Source organism: Mizuhopecten yessoensis, unplaced genomic scaffold (assembly GCF_002113885.1).
Source record: "Mizuhopecten yessoensis strain PY_sf001 unplaced genomic scaffold, ASM211388v2 scaffold2671, whole genome shotgun sequence".
Classification (NCBI taxonomy): domain Eukaryota; kingdom Metazoa; phylum Mollusca; class Bivalvia; order Pectinida; family Pectinidae; genus Mizuhopecten; species Mizuhopecten yessoensis.
Window position 1 is genome coordinate 1,494,381 of NW_018404662.1, and position 17,513 is coordinate 1,511,893.

The 17,513-nt window shown below is 36.6% G+C and overlaps 1 protein-coding gene across 1 annotated transcript in view; it reads left to right on the forward strand.

Moving 5' to 3' along the window:
- LOC110446305 (b(0,+)-type amino acid transporter 1-like) overlaps positions 1–11,317 on the forward strand; it is a 34,664-nt gene extending 23,347 nt beyond the window's left edge. The window contains exons 3-13 of the mRNA XM_021491384.1: positions 2,059–2,160; positions 2,874–3,113; positions 3,589–3,714; positions 4,051–4,150; positions 4,443–4,487; positions 5,845–5,968; positions 7,121–7,224; positions 7,885–7,981; positions 8,851–9,000; positions 9,393–9,561; positions 10,377–11,317. Coding sequence (XP_021347059.1) covers positions 2,059–2,160; positions 2,874–3,113; positions 3,589–3,714; positions 4,051–4,150; positions 4,443–4,487; positions 5,845–5,968; positions 7,121–7,224; positions 7,885–7,981; positions 8,851–9,000; positions 9,393–9,561; positions 10,377–10,447 — 1,328 coding nt within the window. The 3' untranslated portion in view covers positions 10,448–11,317. The remainder of the gene's footprint in view (positions 1–2,058; positions 2,161–2,873; positions 3,114–3,588; positions 3,715–4,050; positions 4,151–4,442; positions 4,488–5,844; positions 5,969–7,120; positions 7,225–7,884; positions 7,982–8,850; positions 9,001–9,392; positions 9,562–10,376) is intronic.
- Positions 11,318–17,513: the final 6,196 nt, after the last annotated feature.

A 17,513-nucleotide genomic window follows, 5' to 3' on the forward strand; every position in this document is an offset into this window, starting at 1 on the left:
CGGACAGGCCTAATGTCATGCTATTTGGCTGAAAGCTGTGTTTGTAGGGGCCTAACAAAGTTTGAGAACGAAAAGGACATTGACCTACTTTCAATGTCATAGCGGTCAAATATGTCAAAACTCTTCAAACAACTTCTTCTGAAGAACTAAAGGGTATAGAATCTTCATATTTTGCTGGTGGCTTCCCGGGAAAGAGCCCGACAAAAGTTAAGAATAAAAATGACCTTGAGATACTTTCAAGGTCACAGCGGTTAAATATGTCAAACGTTTCAAACGACTACTTCTGAAGAACTGAAAGGTATAGAATCTTCATATTTGGCTGGTTGCCTCCTGGGATATAGCCCGACAAAGTTTTAGAATGAAAATGACCTTGACCTTCTTTCAAGGTCAAAGCGATCAAATATGTCAAACGTTTCGAACGACTTTTTCTGAGAAACTGAAAGGGAAACAATCTTAATATTTGGTTGGTAACTTCTTTATGAAATAGATTTTGACCTACTTTCAGTGTCACAGGGGTCCAATATGTCAAAAATGTCAAACGACTTGTTATGAATAATCGAAAGGAATAGACTCATAATGTTTTGCCTGTGGCTTCTTGGGATAGAGCTCACCAAAATTTGCAAATGCAAATGATCTTAACCTATATAAAAGGTCACAGAGGTCAACAACATTTCAAACTTTAGATTTGGCTGGTAGCTTCTTGGGATAGAGCCAACAAAGTTTGAGACGGAAAATGACCTTGACCTACTTATAAGGTCACAGCATAGAATCATATAATAATATTTCAACATGGTAGTTTCAACAGCTGGAGCCGACAAAGTTTGCCAGTGAAATAGTGTCATAATATTTACTGAGAATATTCTGTTATGACTGCTAAATATTCAGGTGATACAGGCCCTCTGTGCCTCTTATTAATAAGACTTTTGATGATTCTAATTTTCAGCAGATCTGTATTTTTTAGCTCACTTGGTGAGAAGGGGACTCAATTTTGTATAAAAGGTGGGCAGGGAGGCGGGTCAAAATAGGGGAAATAGAGGAGAAACCTTTAGAATCCTTCTCCTACCGTAGGGTTTGGTTTGGCTTGTTTAAGTATTGTTTAACAGCTATGGTCATTTAAGGAAGACCTCCCCTGTGTCCAAGATGCATGCGTGTAGTGTACGCGTGCGTGTTTTGCGGGCTGCGATATGTTCGTGTTTGTCTCCTTGTGATAGCGCGGAACTGATGCCGTTTTTATAGTGCTACCTCACTGAAACATACCGCCGAAGACACCCAGCAGGACATCCCTCCCGGTCACATTATACTGACAACGGGCGAACCAGTAGAAACTACCATTTTTACAGACTCTGGCATTTCTCGGCCAGGGGACAGAACCCAAAGCCTTCCTCACAGGGGCAAACGCTCATCTAAAGGCTAAAAGTGAGGCATTGTCAAGGGAGACATTATGAAGAAGGAAGTTGTTCAGAAAGAAGAGAATGGATAAGATCCGAAATTGAGTCGCCTCTTACGATCATGCAATTTGGGCAGCAGATACAATTCGTAAGCCCTACCTGTAGGAACTCTGTCTCCTGCATACAGACACACAAGCACGCATACACTACACACACGGAAGTATGTCCTTAAATGACATTTAGCTGCTAATAGGACGTTAAACAAAATTAAACCAAACCAAATAATTTCATTATTGCTTATGAGCAGGAACTTATAATAAATAAATTCTTCATCAAATCATTAGGTATATAAGCCTCAAGATAACTTTCCGCTTAAGGTAGCATTTAGTGTGCATTAGAAGTATAAAAAAAACCTAGCTATAGTGCAATGACTTTGCAAAAATAAACGTGTGTAATTGAACGACACTTAACATTTTAGTCATTAACATAAATATATTTTGCTATACCAATCGTGCATACACACACGCAAGCACGCATACTCTACACCCATGGGGGCACGTCCTTAAATGACCTTAGCTGTTGATAGGACGTTATACAAAGTTAAACCAAACCATTGCTGCTGAAGTTGTTTTATCCATGTTATATTGCTTACAATTTACTTTTTATTCAGGTTCTGGTATATTCATTTCACCGAAAGGCGTGTTAACTGAAACTGGATCAGTGGGCCTAAGCCTTGTTGTGTGGGTGTCGGCAGGGATTCTCTCTCTTCTAGGTAAGAAATGGTAATTTGGTAAGTGTCAGCAGGTATTATCATCTCCCTTCCAAGTAAGAAATGGTAATTGTTTACGTATCAGCATGAATTGTTATAAGAAAAGACAAAGAACATGCATATGATCTGTTTCGTTGGATAAATGTTCATAGGACAGAAACAGTCTAAATGTATGTCACGTGTATGATATGTTTTATAGAACTGAACCTAAGATGACGTAAAAAACGAAACTTGTCGATTTAATTTATTTAAGCAGAATATACACTTATATCGTTATTGCTTATGAGCAGGAACTTATAATAAATAAATTCTTCATCAAAACATTAGGTATATAAGCCTCAAGATAACTTTCCGCTTAAGGTAGCATTTAGTGTGCATTAGAAACATAAAAAAATAAACCTGTGTAATTGAACGACACTTAACATTTTAGTCATTAACATAAATATATTTTGCTATATATATAGTAGAATATTTACGTATTATATAATTGATAAATATGAAACAAGCATATTTCAATTATTGAAGATTTGGTTATTCCACTTCCCATGTTTTGGTTTATTTTCGAAGCATAGTAATACGTAAGTCGATTTAAATTTTTCAATTTTATAGTTTGTATTTAATGCAGATTCTTGATTTTCTTGTGGGCTTATCACTTTTTAGTTAGTTTCAATTATGTTAAATATCATTACCTCTACCATTCATTTGTGCAATAACAGGATCGTTAGCGTACGCCGAAGTTGGATGCCTGATAACTAAGTCGGGAGGCGAGTACCCATACCTGTGGGCGGGGCTAGGAAGGGTCATTGCCTTTATGTTTGCCTGGACGAAGATCATTGTGTTGACTCCTTCAGCAGTCGCCATCATCACCCTCACCTTTGCCGAATACACCGTCACATTCTTCGACTACTGTGGAGCTCCACAAACACCCGTCAAAGTCATTGCAGCTTTGGCTATCCGTACGTTGCTCTGTGATCAGTTTACCTATAAATATAATCGCCCTTAATGAAAAAAAGGTATATTTACATCGTGATTCGTAGAAAAGTACAGTAATCTACAGTCAGTGCAGCAAGGAACGCCCATATTATACGTACAGTGTACATCGTGTTGTTTCCCATGTCCTATGTAAACAGGGAACGCCTATATTCTAAAAATACTTTTCTGACGTCCAATGTTCTATGTAATCGGGGAATGCTCCTCATTTACGTACATACTGTTGCCGTTCCCTTTTAAGTATAACCAGGGAACGCCCTATTCTACGGAATTATTGTTGCCATCCCCTGTTTTATATAATAAGGGAACGTCTCTTTTTTACGTACATATTGTTGCAACCCATTGTTTTATGAAATCAGGGAACGCCCCTTTTCCACGAAGTGAGTATTGCCATTCCACGTTTTTGTCATGTATGTTTTACTCTCCTGTTTTTCTTGCCAGTGACCTTGGCGATTATTAACTGCTGGGACACGAAGTTAGCTGCCAATGTACAGGTGTTCTTCACCGCCGCCAAACTCATCGCTCTCGTCATCATCATTATCGGCGGCTTTGTATGGCTTGGACGAGGTAATGAGTTCGCAACCATTTATTGCACCTTTCTAAAAAAGTTAAATGTTCATTATCTTAACGATAATGTTCTTTAATACATATTTTCACCAAAATAATATTTATACTGATGGACACACGACCAACCAAACAGTCAGCACATGGAACCTTATTTTAGCGTTTTTATGTGCGGAAATAAAATCTATTTTGTTATATCAGTAAAAGTCAAGCTTATTGGTCAGGAATGTATGAAACGTTTGTTAATTCATATATTTTGATCATAAATCCATTTAAACATTTGAATTTTACTTTGTCCAGAGAAGATTACAGACGTATAATTATTGCATTGATCCTAAGGTGAGACCGCCACCATGCAGAAAGGATTTGCCGGCAGCACGGGTTCAGCGTCGTCTATCGCTCTGGCATTTTACGATGCTCTATGGGCCTATGACGGATGGTATGGTCAATACATTCGAAGAGGATTTATTATATTATCTTATGATCTTTTGATAAGATTTTACCATATTCATGTTTTTTACAGAAACAAAAATCCGTTTGTTTAAATCATGCAAATTTTGTATCAAGCTGAATCTGTTAAATATTGTACATAAAATGAATGATCTCTTCTGATGTGACTTGATAATAAGAAAATAATGGAGAATTGAAAAACAAGTTTGTCAACATTCCTTTATAAAATAATTCTGAAAAAATGCTTTCAAGACTAAATGCCGTTTTCGTGTTTTGTTAAGGAATACACTTAATTACGTGACGGAGGAACTGCGGAATCCGTATGTGTAAGTACCAATCACAAAATTCAAAGATTTGAATTGAGTTAATTGATTAAACTGCCCAAAAAATATATAAAATAGGATTGCAAAGCGATAAATGACAGAAGGAAGAGGTAGGGTGTGGATGGCTGGCTGGTGTATAATTTCGGTTATATGAACGTGTCGGTTTATTGTCGTTTGGTGTGAAAGAAACTGTTTTCTGTGGGAATGAGTGGTGGTTTATTCCTTGTTTACCGACAGAAAGGTTCTGTAGGACGAATGATGTGTATTTCTGAGTATACAAATGTATATAACCTGTTTTCTGGGGGAATGAGTGGTGGTTTATTCCTTGTTTATGGATAGAAAGGTTTTGTAGGACGAATGATGTGTATTTCTGAGTATACGAATGTATATAACCTGTTTTCTGTGGGAATCAGTGGTGGTTTATTCCTTGTTTACCGACAGAAAGGTTCTGTAAGACGAATGATGTGTATTTCTGAGTATACGAATTTTTATAACCTGTTGTCTGTGGGAATGAGTGGTGGTTTATTCCTTGTTTATGGATAGAAAGGTTTTGTAGGACGAATGATGTGTATTTCTGAGTATACGAATGTATATAACCTGTTTTCTGTGGGAATGAGTGGTGGTTTATTCCTTGTTTACCGACAGAAAGGTTTCGTAGGACGAATAATGTGTATTTCTAGGTATACGAATGTTTATAACCTGTTTTCTGTGGGAATGAGTGGTGGTTTATTCCTTGTTTACGGACAGAAAGGTTCTGTAGGACGAATGATGTGTATTTCTGAGTATAAGAATGTTTATAACCTGTTGTCTGTGGGAATGAGTGGTGGTTTATTCCTTGTTTATGGACAGAAAGGTTCTGTAGGACGAATGATGTGTATTTCTGAGTATACGAATGTATATAACCTGTTTTCTGTGGGAATGAGTGGTGATTTATTCCTTGTTTACCGACAGAAAGGTTCCGTAGGACGAATGATGTGTATTTCTGAGTATACGAATGTATATAACCTGTTTTCTGTGGGAATGAGTGGTGATTTATTCCTTGTTTACCGACAGAAAGGTTCCGTAGGACGAATGATGTGTATTTCTGAGTATACAAATGTATATAACCTGTGTTCTGTGGGAATGAGTGGTGGTTTATTCCTTGTTTACGGACAGAAAGGTTCTGTAGGACGAATGATGTGTATTTCTGAGTATAGGATTCGTATAAACTGTTTTCCGATGGAGTGTTATATCCGATATATTTGCAAGCTTTTATTTCCTTTCTTATTTTTCTTTTTGCACCAGTCTTGTAAGATAATGCTGTAAAGCGATCAATTATAATTCTTGTTTTTTGAACTGTAGTATTTGCTCTGCTTTGTAGCAACCTTCCAAGGGCAAATGTTATTGGTGTGGTTCTGGTGACCGTTGTTTACCTACTGGCAAACATCTCCTACCTGACAGTATTGGGGACAGACGGTCTGCTAGAGTCTAATGCTGTGGTCGTCGTAAGTCTTTAATTTTTTCAATAAGTTGGTATCTGGAAGACTAAGAAGCGGTAAATACAATATCATGATTAAAAATCAAAATAATTAATTACTCGCATTGTCGATTGGCCGGAGCCCTCGTATGGAATAATTAAGGAACACTGTATGTACAAATTGCTCATCAAATTAATTAGGATTATATTAAGGTTTACAATGCGTGTTACACAGCATTACAGTGACCGTTTGACTATCAAGAATGGGTTTAGCTTCCAGGAAACAGAACATTTTTATAATTGACCGGAGTTTTACCTGACCCGTGCCTTACAAAGAGAGTTGATATGTGATACCGTATGACCGTTATGAAAGCACAACTGGACGTTAAGTATTTGTTATTTGCGTTCGTTTTGGTCTATATCACCCCTTCACCTGGATGTTCGCACCGTGTCAATACGTGTATGTGCTATTTTACATGTGTGGGTTTGGGTCGCTTAAAAAACACAGAAAACACCATTTCTAAATGAAGAAAATAGAGATAGAAATATTGGCTGACATATGTAGCTAGAATATAGAAATATACTTAAAAATCAAGTTTATATGTTTAAACACGAGGCCGTATTTATTGTTAAGCCATTTCTCAATTTACAACAACCGCTATTGTCATCGCACAACGTTCGTCGATCGTCCGCACAAATGTACGCAAGCAATAATCGTCCAGATTTGAATCGTTCGCACATCGTGCATACATCATGCACACTCCGTGCGCACATCGCGCACACATCGTGCAACGTTGTGCGTTCCCACAACTGTATATCAAAGTGGAAGTTAAGGAGAGGTTACTTCATTTAGGAAAAACAACAGTACAGTGGGACAGGGATCCTCAATAACAATATCGCAGTGATAAAAGCAAATATTTCACATTAAAATAAACACTGATCAATGTGATATTCGAAGACAATTCGATTTTGTAAATGTTATCAATCTTGATACATCCAAATCAAAAAGCTCCGTTCACTCGAGGGTTATAGTTAAATGCCACGTGATCTTTTCCAAGCAAAGATACATTGATAACATTCTTCGTAATTTTGAGCTGGGTATTTCCGTCAAATTGATTTTGCCTCATCAACAATCGAGATGAACACTAAGGGTTTTAAATGCGTTTAACTTCCGTTTCAGACATGGGGAGAAAAGGTCCTTGGATCCGCTGGAATCATCATGCCTATATTTGTATTGTTTTCTACCTTCGGTGCAGCCAATGGTGCTTTGTATGCCGGAGTAAGGTACATTGTAACATACGTCAGGATATATTTTACTGAACAAACACAGCATTTCTTTTTATATAAATCTGTTACTTTAATGCAACTAATAAACAAAAGTTATCTGAATTTAAATTGCAAACATCTGGTAAGCATTAAATCATACTGTTCCTATCTTCGTTCAGATTCAATTTCATGTTTGATCATCAAAGCATGTACAGAGTTTATCGATGTATAATAATCGGACCTGTATGATGCTATCAGGCGCGTTGCAGTTATCTTTCTTTTTATGAAACTCTCAGAAATTGAAATGATAACGAGCAGATTCCGCAGTAATAAAGTTCAACTTTGCAAAGTTTCGATACTACATGTAATACAAACAAGTCATCCGAACTAACGAGATTCGAGTTCACGCGATATCGGGGGTATTATCTATAATTAATACCGGACTCGGTTCAAAATCATTAACAAAACAATGTTTGCGGACAATCGAGGTTAACTTTAATATCAAATTCAACCGCTGACAAAAAAAGTTCAACCTTAAACAGAAACCAAAAAACCCGGTCTAATGTAAATGTATTCATTCAAACCAACGTGTCTTACAATGACGTGACTCATTCGTGCACGCACAGATGCATGTTTCAGGATACACGACATTAAGAATTTATATATTTATGCTTACAGGACCCTTTATGCGGCTGCCCGAGAGCACCATTTCCCTGAGGTGTTGTCGTACGTTAGCTGTAAACGCTACACTCCGACACCCTGTATCATATTTACGGTAAGACAATGTTTATAGACGCATGCTCATCAATCAGTGTTAGTAATACATTTTCACCTACTTGTTCATTGATCAAATTCCTCGTACACATTCATACCTGTCATTTTTGTAATCACTCATACACACAAATGTAGGCGTAAAAAGGTACGTTTTCAAGTTAGTGTAGCTGACCATGTTATTTCTATTATTAGTGTTGATTTTGTAATCTTAATTTGTTGCTATTTAAAATCATGTTCATCAACTTCCGTTAGTAAAACGCATGCGTCCTCAAATTGTGTCCTTAGTGTGCATTCAGGAAGGTATTCCTTTGTATGAAATAGTTATACTCGTCGTTTTTATATTAAAGTACCATTGTCTAACAACTAATGACACGTGTTTAAGTTTGTTAACTTATTGTGGTCTGTTGTTTGAAATAGTTCTATTTAAAAACAAATAATCTAAATTTGTCAGCAGCTAAGAAAACATCAGGACTAGGGAAATAAATCCTGTCAAATGTTTTTTCTTGTTTTAAAGAAAACTGAAATATTAATTATATTTTCATAAGTGAAATAACAGGAATTATACATTCGATAAAAACGTATATCTTCACTGCAGCGAATAAACTTGAATGTTATGAAGATATCACTTTAAGTATTGTCCAATCATATTGACACTTTCTATTCACTGCGTAGAGTTTCAGTTTTGACTTTTGCAACATAATAATGTTTTTTACATAACGCTACGAATTGCCGCATGTTTTTTAAAAGAAAAAGAAAAAATGAAAAAATAGACATATATATCTAAATATCGAGATTCCGCCATACTTGTAAAATATATATGGTATTCAAATATCCTCTATACATAAAAGGAAACAATTTTCTTTTTTTCAGACGATAGTATCCCTGTTGATGTTGATACCAGGCAATATAGGAAGTCTGATCGACTTCTTCAGTTTTGCCGCCTGGCTATTTTACGCGCTCACTATCTTATCGTTAGTTGTGCTTAGGTTCACCATGAAGAACGCACATCGCCCAATAAAGGTTAGCAGGATTTTTTTCCAGAGCAAGGTTTCTATATATACATGGTTTCTATATATAAATGGTTTCTATATATAAATGGTTTCAATGGTTTCTATATATAAATGAAAGATATGAACAGTTTTATGACTGACTATTAATTATCATTTTCCCGGAAAATAAATCCTCGAAAATGTTTAAGACGCATGCGAATAGATCATTAGATATGTAAATTTCTATATTGTATCTATGGTTTTTACGTAGCTCTTTCGATCACCAAACAAATGAATATTAATAAATATGGTTATAATTAAATCTTCCCTCGAACAGAGAAGAGTGACAGATGTAAACAGATGTAACCATCAACACAAACTACCTCGACGATTATATTTCATAACATCCATTTTCCCCTCCAGGTCTTCATTTTGTTCCCCCTGATTTTCATGGCGTGTTCAGTGTATCTAGTGATAGCACCCATTATCCAGGATCCCGCCATCGAGTTCCTCTACGCCTTTATATTCATAGTCGGCGGTCTGGTATTCTACATCCCCTTTGTACACTTCAATCTAGATCATGGGTGTTTCCGTAAGTATGATCACGTTACCTTTACCAAATATATTTGTAAACCTGCTGGAAGAACAGCACCTCCGCCCACAAAAAGGAGAAAACATAATGGCGTAGAGCAGAGAGAGAAAGTGAATACTTCAGTGTATACCATTTTGTTATAATTGATAATGTGAAAGAAATTTTAAACGAATTTTATTTATTACACTCACACCAAGACGTATATAAATATCATACAAATCTTATTTAATAAAACCTCCACCTACGGTACCTATAAGTGAACAGCGCCAATTGACGTTTAGGCTAGGTTTAGTGTTAGCAGTAGTTACAGGACGGGGGAATATATTCAAATGCGATGATTAAATGAAAGTTTCTGATTTTTGTCTGGAACATAAGACAGCAGGCCCCGTTTTCACGAAACTGCTCTCATGCTCAAGCATGGATTTTATGCTTAAACCATCTTTTTTGTAACTCATCTAAATCATGTGACGCAATCAAAAGGTCACACTTCTTCCAATTCCTTAAAATATTACTACATTTAGAAATGTATTACAGGAACAAGAAATTAACATATTAAAGGAAATAACATCATTCGATCTCTAACAGCGGACTGAAATCAAGAAAAACTTCGACTGTTTAAGGATAAAATAAGATGTTACTGTAGTGTTTTTTAAGAATTTTGATTGATATGTTAAAAATGGTACTCGATAACATAGGAAGTCATACAGAAACACATTTTTGACAATAAAAATATGTTTATATTAAGTACAGAACTGATTATTGCTTAAACATCCTTTTTTTTACCATTAATCCATTGCTAACCTTCGTATTGACAGGACCTGTTACAAAATTTGTGCAGTACTGGCTTGAGGTTGTACCGAGTCCATACGAGCCTGAGGAACCCTAACCTGGCACTAAAGGATGCCACAACCGTGAGATCCATTGGTTATCATCAAATGAACATTTCTATAATCTGTGTTATAACCAGTGTTGTCTAGAGTATACGTACGGTGTGTCTGTGTACATTGGAATGGACCTGACGTAAACGGCTTAGTTACTGGTGAAAGCTTAGGCCGTTTACCAGCTTTCAAACACCTACGTGATCGCAATTTTTGTATGTATTGAGCATAATAGTTCCCACGTGATAAAGGCATTGCACAAAGAAACTAATCATATCGTCATGCATGTGAACATGGCTTTCCTTCCATGTTGTGCTTGGTATTGTCTTTACCCAATTAAACGTTTAAATTTGCGGGATTTTGAAACTGGGAAGGTAACTGATCGCTTTATCCTATCTCCGCATTACAATTTAAATGCAGCTTTTATTTATTTTTTTCCTTAATATGCTCTCCAAGAGAATGCATCGTTAAATTTTTGGTAAGATACACCTACTGCATAAACAACGTTTAGTAATTGAAATCGGTAGTTATACAATGTATTTGTTATACTTCCTATACAGAATCTTTTAATCCATGTGTTTCTGGTAACACCGGTACATGCGAAAGCCATAGACTGCATAGAAACGGACACTTGTATTAAGTATTTTATACAGAATATGAATATTTGATATATCATTGACTGTACATGTACACATCTGATTTTAGTTACTTAATGATGTGTCAGCTGATTTCAGAGTAGCAAGGTGCTGGTTACAGTAAATACTTGCCGTATTATCGTGTTTTTATTAGTGCAAATATTATGCTATGCAATATTTTTTATATTACAACTATACATATTATACATGATGAATATCAGATAATAAACTATTAACAATCAGTGATTTTGTTTGATGTAAGCCTTTCAACTCATAACAAAGACAACTCCAACAAGAAATGTGAATGAAAAAAGGTATTTGTATTTATTTAATGGATATAGCCACCTATATCAAAAACTTATAATTATTTTGTAGAACACAAGCTATTGAGTTGTTGCGAATATACCAAACATGGTAGCAACTACATATACCAGATCTATAACCAAACATGGTAGCAACTACATATACCAGATCCATAACCAAACACCTTAGCTATCCCAAGTGGAACAAATAACGTCATGTGAAATTATTCGTACTGACCAAAATACCGCGGGTTGGAGGAGGATGGATTTCAAATACCAACTTGGATCTGTTGTAAACAATTTGTAACAGGGCTGCCTAATGAGTTGAGGGTCGCGGTCACTTTGGTCACTTTAACCAACTAGGGGCGGGCATTTCGACTAACGCCATCAGCAGCCAATCAATGACCTTCACTATTTACAGAAGCAGTTTAAGTGTCTTGTACCAGAACATCGTTATATATACATATATAATGTTGCTGACTTTATTGTAATCCTCACAAAATTTCGCATTTTAACTTGTTATGATGTTTTAAGCATAGTAAATTCATCAATGAACTAAATAGCCAGATATCCAAATGTCCATATCATCAAATACTTATCTACAACTGTATCACTTCACATTTGTTCTTGTAACCTAGACCAGGTAATGCTAACCGATATCAAATGTCATCCTGTTCAATTTGCCTGGTCCCTCTAGGAGACCCTTTGAAACTACATTAACCATGTTCTTGTCATGTAGTGTACAGTGGAAACATAGTTTATATATATATCTCCGCATTACAATATATTTTAATATATATATATATATTTCATACTGTCAAAATGGGGTCAAACAGATTTTCCTCAATATTTACAATTATAAAGCTTAATAAGTGTGTTCACCAGTATCAAAGATGTCTTAACTCTTCGATAATTACCTGCAGGAAAACAATAAGTCAGCAGAAGTAAATTTACAAAAGTCAAGTCTTGCAATTTGGCATCATTCCGGGATACGAGCTTTGTAATAAATATAACGACTTGACCTGTTGAACAATATATTCCAGATAGCAATACAATTGTTTGGTATCAGTAATACAGTAATATTAATTGAAGGAACGAATCCTTAACCGTAATATAAAAAAACACTATATATAAATACGAAGTATAAATTTTTTTTATTTAAGATTGAGGTTTTCGATGCAGAGAGCCAAACAAATCTACAATTATACTACTCTATATTGCGATTTCGGACAATGGAACCCAAGAGTGGTCCTAAAGGTCGAATAATGTAAACACATGTTTAATGCTTTCCGAAATATACCTTGAACGAAAAGAGAGGCTATATAAAACCCTTCATAATGGTACAGTACTTTTACATTTGATTTACATTTACAAAATATTCTTACATCAATATATCATGTAAGCCCTGTTAGAACACATACACGCTACAATGTCACGGCCAACCACGTCGACTGACAATCAACCAAGGCTAAAGCTCAATCACTTGTTCCCTTAAACAATTACTATGGTGTATTGACGTACCTTTAAAACAGATAGTATGTCGACAAGAACAACATTTTCTCTCATTTCCGTTTGTGTAAGATAGAGCTTTCTCTTACCCTGGACAGGTATCCGCACTTTTGCCGGTGAGAGATTTCCTTGTCTCACCCTAGGGTTGAGACGGGGGATTCCCCTATTCATAACAATGGCATTGCATCACTTCAACAATACAATGACGTCACGTCAACAATCCATCAACGTCACGTCAACCCTGAATTTAGCATGTAACGTTATTATTACATTGTGTATATGATACACAATGGGAGCACATTACAATACAATACAATGACGTCACGTCAACAATCCATCAACGTCACGTCAACCCTGAATTTAGCATGTAACGTTATTATTACATTGTGTATATGATACACAATGGGAGCACAGGGTAAGAGAAAACGAATCATCGGGGAAAGATTCGGGGAAAGAATCGGGGAAAGATTCTTTTAAAAGTTTTAAAAACTTAAGAATCTTCCCCCTCTGGTTGAGATTCTCCTATCCAACCCCCAAGGGGTTGAAAGATTCTATTATTCTCACATACTTCACTGGGTGATCCCGTTGTTGCTAGTGAAAAGATAACCCTATCTTACACGGGGTAGAGAAAGACAGATGACACGCGCTATGACGTCATAATAATGGATTGTCGACATGACGTCATGTTATTGTTTCCGTGATGTCATACAATTGTTGTGAATGGGGAATCATCCGTCTCTACCCTAGGGCTTTGGGGTTTGCTGGAAGAATAAGATCGATGTTTATTCCAACTGGAATTTGTTTATTTGTATGTATGTGAAAAAAATAAATTCAAACATTGGTCTGTTCCATAGACAGAGATATCTCAACCCTTGTGTAAGAGTTTGGCTGGCCAGCACTCGGCAAGCCTCGTGCTGACCAGCCAAACTCTTACACTCGGTTTGAGATATCCCTGTCCACGGAAGAGACCCATGTAAGATTCTATTATTCCAGGGTAAGAAAGGGGCGTTGGAAATTCCTATCTTACATCCCATTCCACGTGACGTGACGTCACAATGACTCCACAATGACGTGACGTCCCGAATTGGGAAAAATAAAATAAAACACATGTCTCAAGTGTTTCGGAACTTGAATGCAGAATACAGCGAAAAGGACGTTACTAACCAAACCCTTCCAGTAGAGTTAACCACCTTTTTACGTAAAGCAATTACTTCCTCTATGTGTATTGTGCATGTATGCATGTGTGTATATGTGCTAGCTAGGGTATTTTGATGTATTTGTCTCCTATAATGCTGCCTAACTGAAATTGTACGGACAATGGGTGAACCAGTTGTTGCCATTACCCCAAATGCTGAACGTTAGTCAGGGAAAAACATCTTCCAATTTTATGGTGGTTGGTGTGTCCCGGCTTGGGGACAGAGCCCATTGCCTTCCCGACTGGGGAGAACGTTCAACAACAAAGCAAAAAGTGATGTTTTGCAAAGGAATCGGAAGGTAGTTAGAAGTAGATCAAAATACAATGATCCCAATTATTGCAATGGGTGGAGTTATTTTGGTCGGATGTGTGTCCCCAATTAGAGAGCACAAACGCAAATCCGCATATCTGCGGCGGGATTCCACATAAGCCACCTACGATCATGCAGAGGGTGAAAAACAGTTGTTTTATTTTCTAAATCCCAGACCTGAAAGGGGGGCACCCATAGTATAATGTTGGCTTATTTTATTGTGGCATCAACAGACATTTTCTGCACCAAACACTTGGGATAATTTCTTTCAACTTCCTGACTACCTTTTGGATTCCTTATTTATACTCAGCAAAACGTCGGTTTTCGACACAAGTATTTAGTATTTGCACAAGAGAAGAAGATTACTGGTTTTGTCACCCGATCGAAGCAAACCCATGTCCTTAAAGCTGGTGCGTATTGCTCTGTGCTTAACGTTCGGCTTTAAATGGGTGGTGTTAAAGACTAGTTAACCCGATGTCAGCGTAATGTGTCAGAGTTAAGCGGCAGGTGCCTGTGTCCAGACTACGGCATTTCAGTCAAATTAGCATGTCAATGACAAATTTGTGATACTGAACGAATTAAATCGTGTATAACCTGTTGAACAAATGTAATTAGAAGGAAAAGTCAACTTCGTCTCTCACTCATCATTACACAACCATAATACAAATATATGAAAATATCAAGGCGGCAAAAAAAAGACTTTTGTTTTACAAGATTTCCTATGGACAAATTAAGGTTACACACTATATTCCCAGTGGCTTAGAAAATACTTCACACCATTAATGACAACAAAACTTCGGAGAATGTAATAAATCAAATATATACTTTACTTCAAAAAGGAAATTAGTTACAGTACAATTTCCTTAAAATCAGAAAACAATAATATACACAATAAACGTTACAAAAAGTTCTCAAGGGCACATCTTTCAAGAGTGTTGCTTATATTTGGATATCTTTCACGGGTGCGCAATATTTGGTATTACTGAAGATACTGTTAGATATTCTGTTTAATACATATTGCGAAGCGACACATCAAGCAGACAATGCTTGATTTGGATACTTTTACAGCTGGCATGTCTAGACAATCCTACGCGACAAAATATAGTTCTAAGTGCAAAAATTTCTAAATAAAATAGGAGTGATTTAAATATTCTTTTATTTCAATAGGTTTTAACTTAATATTCTTAATATAAGTCCCGTCAAAACAACACAGATCACGACGCGTTGAGCGCCGAATCCAAAATGGTGTGCAGTGGGGAGAACTTGACTTGTTGTCCAGATTCTGAAACGGACTCAGCTAATTTCATGGTCCTGATGATGAAATATTATCAGTAAGTTATTATTTATTACTATAACTTTTAGAAATAATCCTGATTCTTTTATACTTTGTTCCGTGGCCTAACCTGGCACTTGGAGACGTGGACGCTGACATGTTTTTTATTTGGTTCGTGCACAGGGATTCGTTACAAATGTCTGAAATAGAAATATGCTATACTGATATGGGTCACATCACACATAAATATACGCATGTTGTGTTGTGACCCATATCAGTATAGCATATATGTATTTCAGACATTTGTAACGAACCCCTGTGGCTCGTTTTTCGATCAGATAGGCCTAGACTAGTTGGAGACTGCTGGCATGCATTGCCTGCTGGCTGAAAGTTAAAGTTATAGTTGAACGTTGTGTTTTCCCCAGGACATAGCCCAGCCAATTTATTTGTAGCAGATAATTACTTCGGGCAGTGGACGAGGATGATGTATCTGAACCGGCCTATCTAAAGGATTTTCTCGAGGCCTGCTTGAACTTATGTGCTTGCGGTGCATATGGCGGCATTGTGCGTACGTGAGATGTCCTTGCTCTGTTCTGAATCGACATTCCCGTGGCCGGTTATTTGATCGATCTAATTTGGTGGGATACCATCCTCAATATCCAGGGGTTACGCTCAATTTCGCTCTCTACACCCCTTGAATATGTAATAGCAAAAGTGAAGGCTCGGTGTGCGCCACCTTGTTGGTGAGACAAAAGACCAGTTCGATTATTTGATATAGGCCTACATCAAAATAATCTCGCGGACACATAACGGTAAATTGACAGGCTTTGAAGTCGGGTGTCTCTCCTTTGTAATCTTCAAAGGACAGGTATCAGCCTAGCGATTGGTCATTTTTTTTACCTTTTTTAACCATTTATTTTTTGTTTTTATAAAAACAAGTGTATCGATTTCATACTTCCAAAATTAAAAAAACCAAACATAAAATGATGACCACATTTGGAAAATTTTAAAATATTATAAAAGAAAACATCTGTAGTTTCAAAGATTTCACATATTTGTGCATGTTTATATAGATGCATGAAGCAATATATATCATTCCGTTCAGATGTGGTTTAGGGGATCAGATAATTGAAAAAAAGTGGCAGGGAATGCCTTTGTGTGCACACAGTTCCACTTGTTCTTAACAAATTAAGAAAAAAAAATTCAGGGAGATATATTCAGTCCTGATCAGTGACCAAGTATTGCTACAGAGTTAATGGACTTATAAAACCATCTTACATTTATATTTTAAAACACATATGAAACTTTTATTTACTTTTTTTTATAACACCTCGTCTTACACATATGAGTTTGGTCAGCCAAAGACAACAGTGTCTTCAAAGAAAGAAGATCCAGTGCATCTCACTCCGAAAGGAATCGAGGCAAATCACAGAACAAATGAACCAAATGACAACTGTATTGTTCCGACTTGGTTTACAGACCTTTCATATAAGTAATATAAAATTTCTTAGGCATCAACATGGCATATAAACTAGTCTTGTGAAATTTTACAGGACTGGTAAACATAGGTCGCACTTATCACCCGTTTCACGGGTACAAAAAGGACGTGTGGTACTATACATCCGTAATACGGATGAAAAATACGGACGTTAAGCGGATAATTAACATACGGAAAACGGACGTAGCTATTTTACCTGTGTAACTGCTTCCACTATATCAATTCTTTTCCGAAGGTCTGACGGGTGTATCATGCTTCCGCTGGCTGTGCTCCTGATACTGATGGTTGGAAATATGACCTTAAAGTTACCGCGGCCACAGTAGTTAAAATTTTACTATAAGATGCTAGCTAC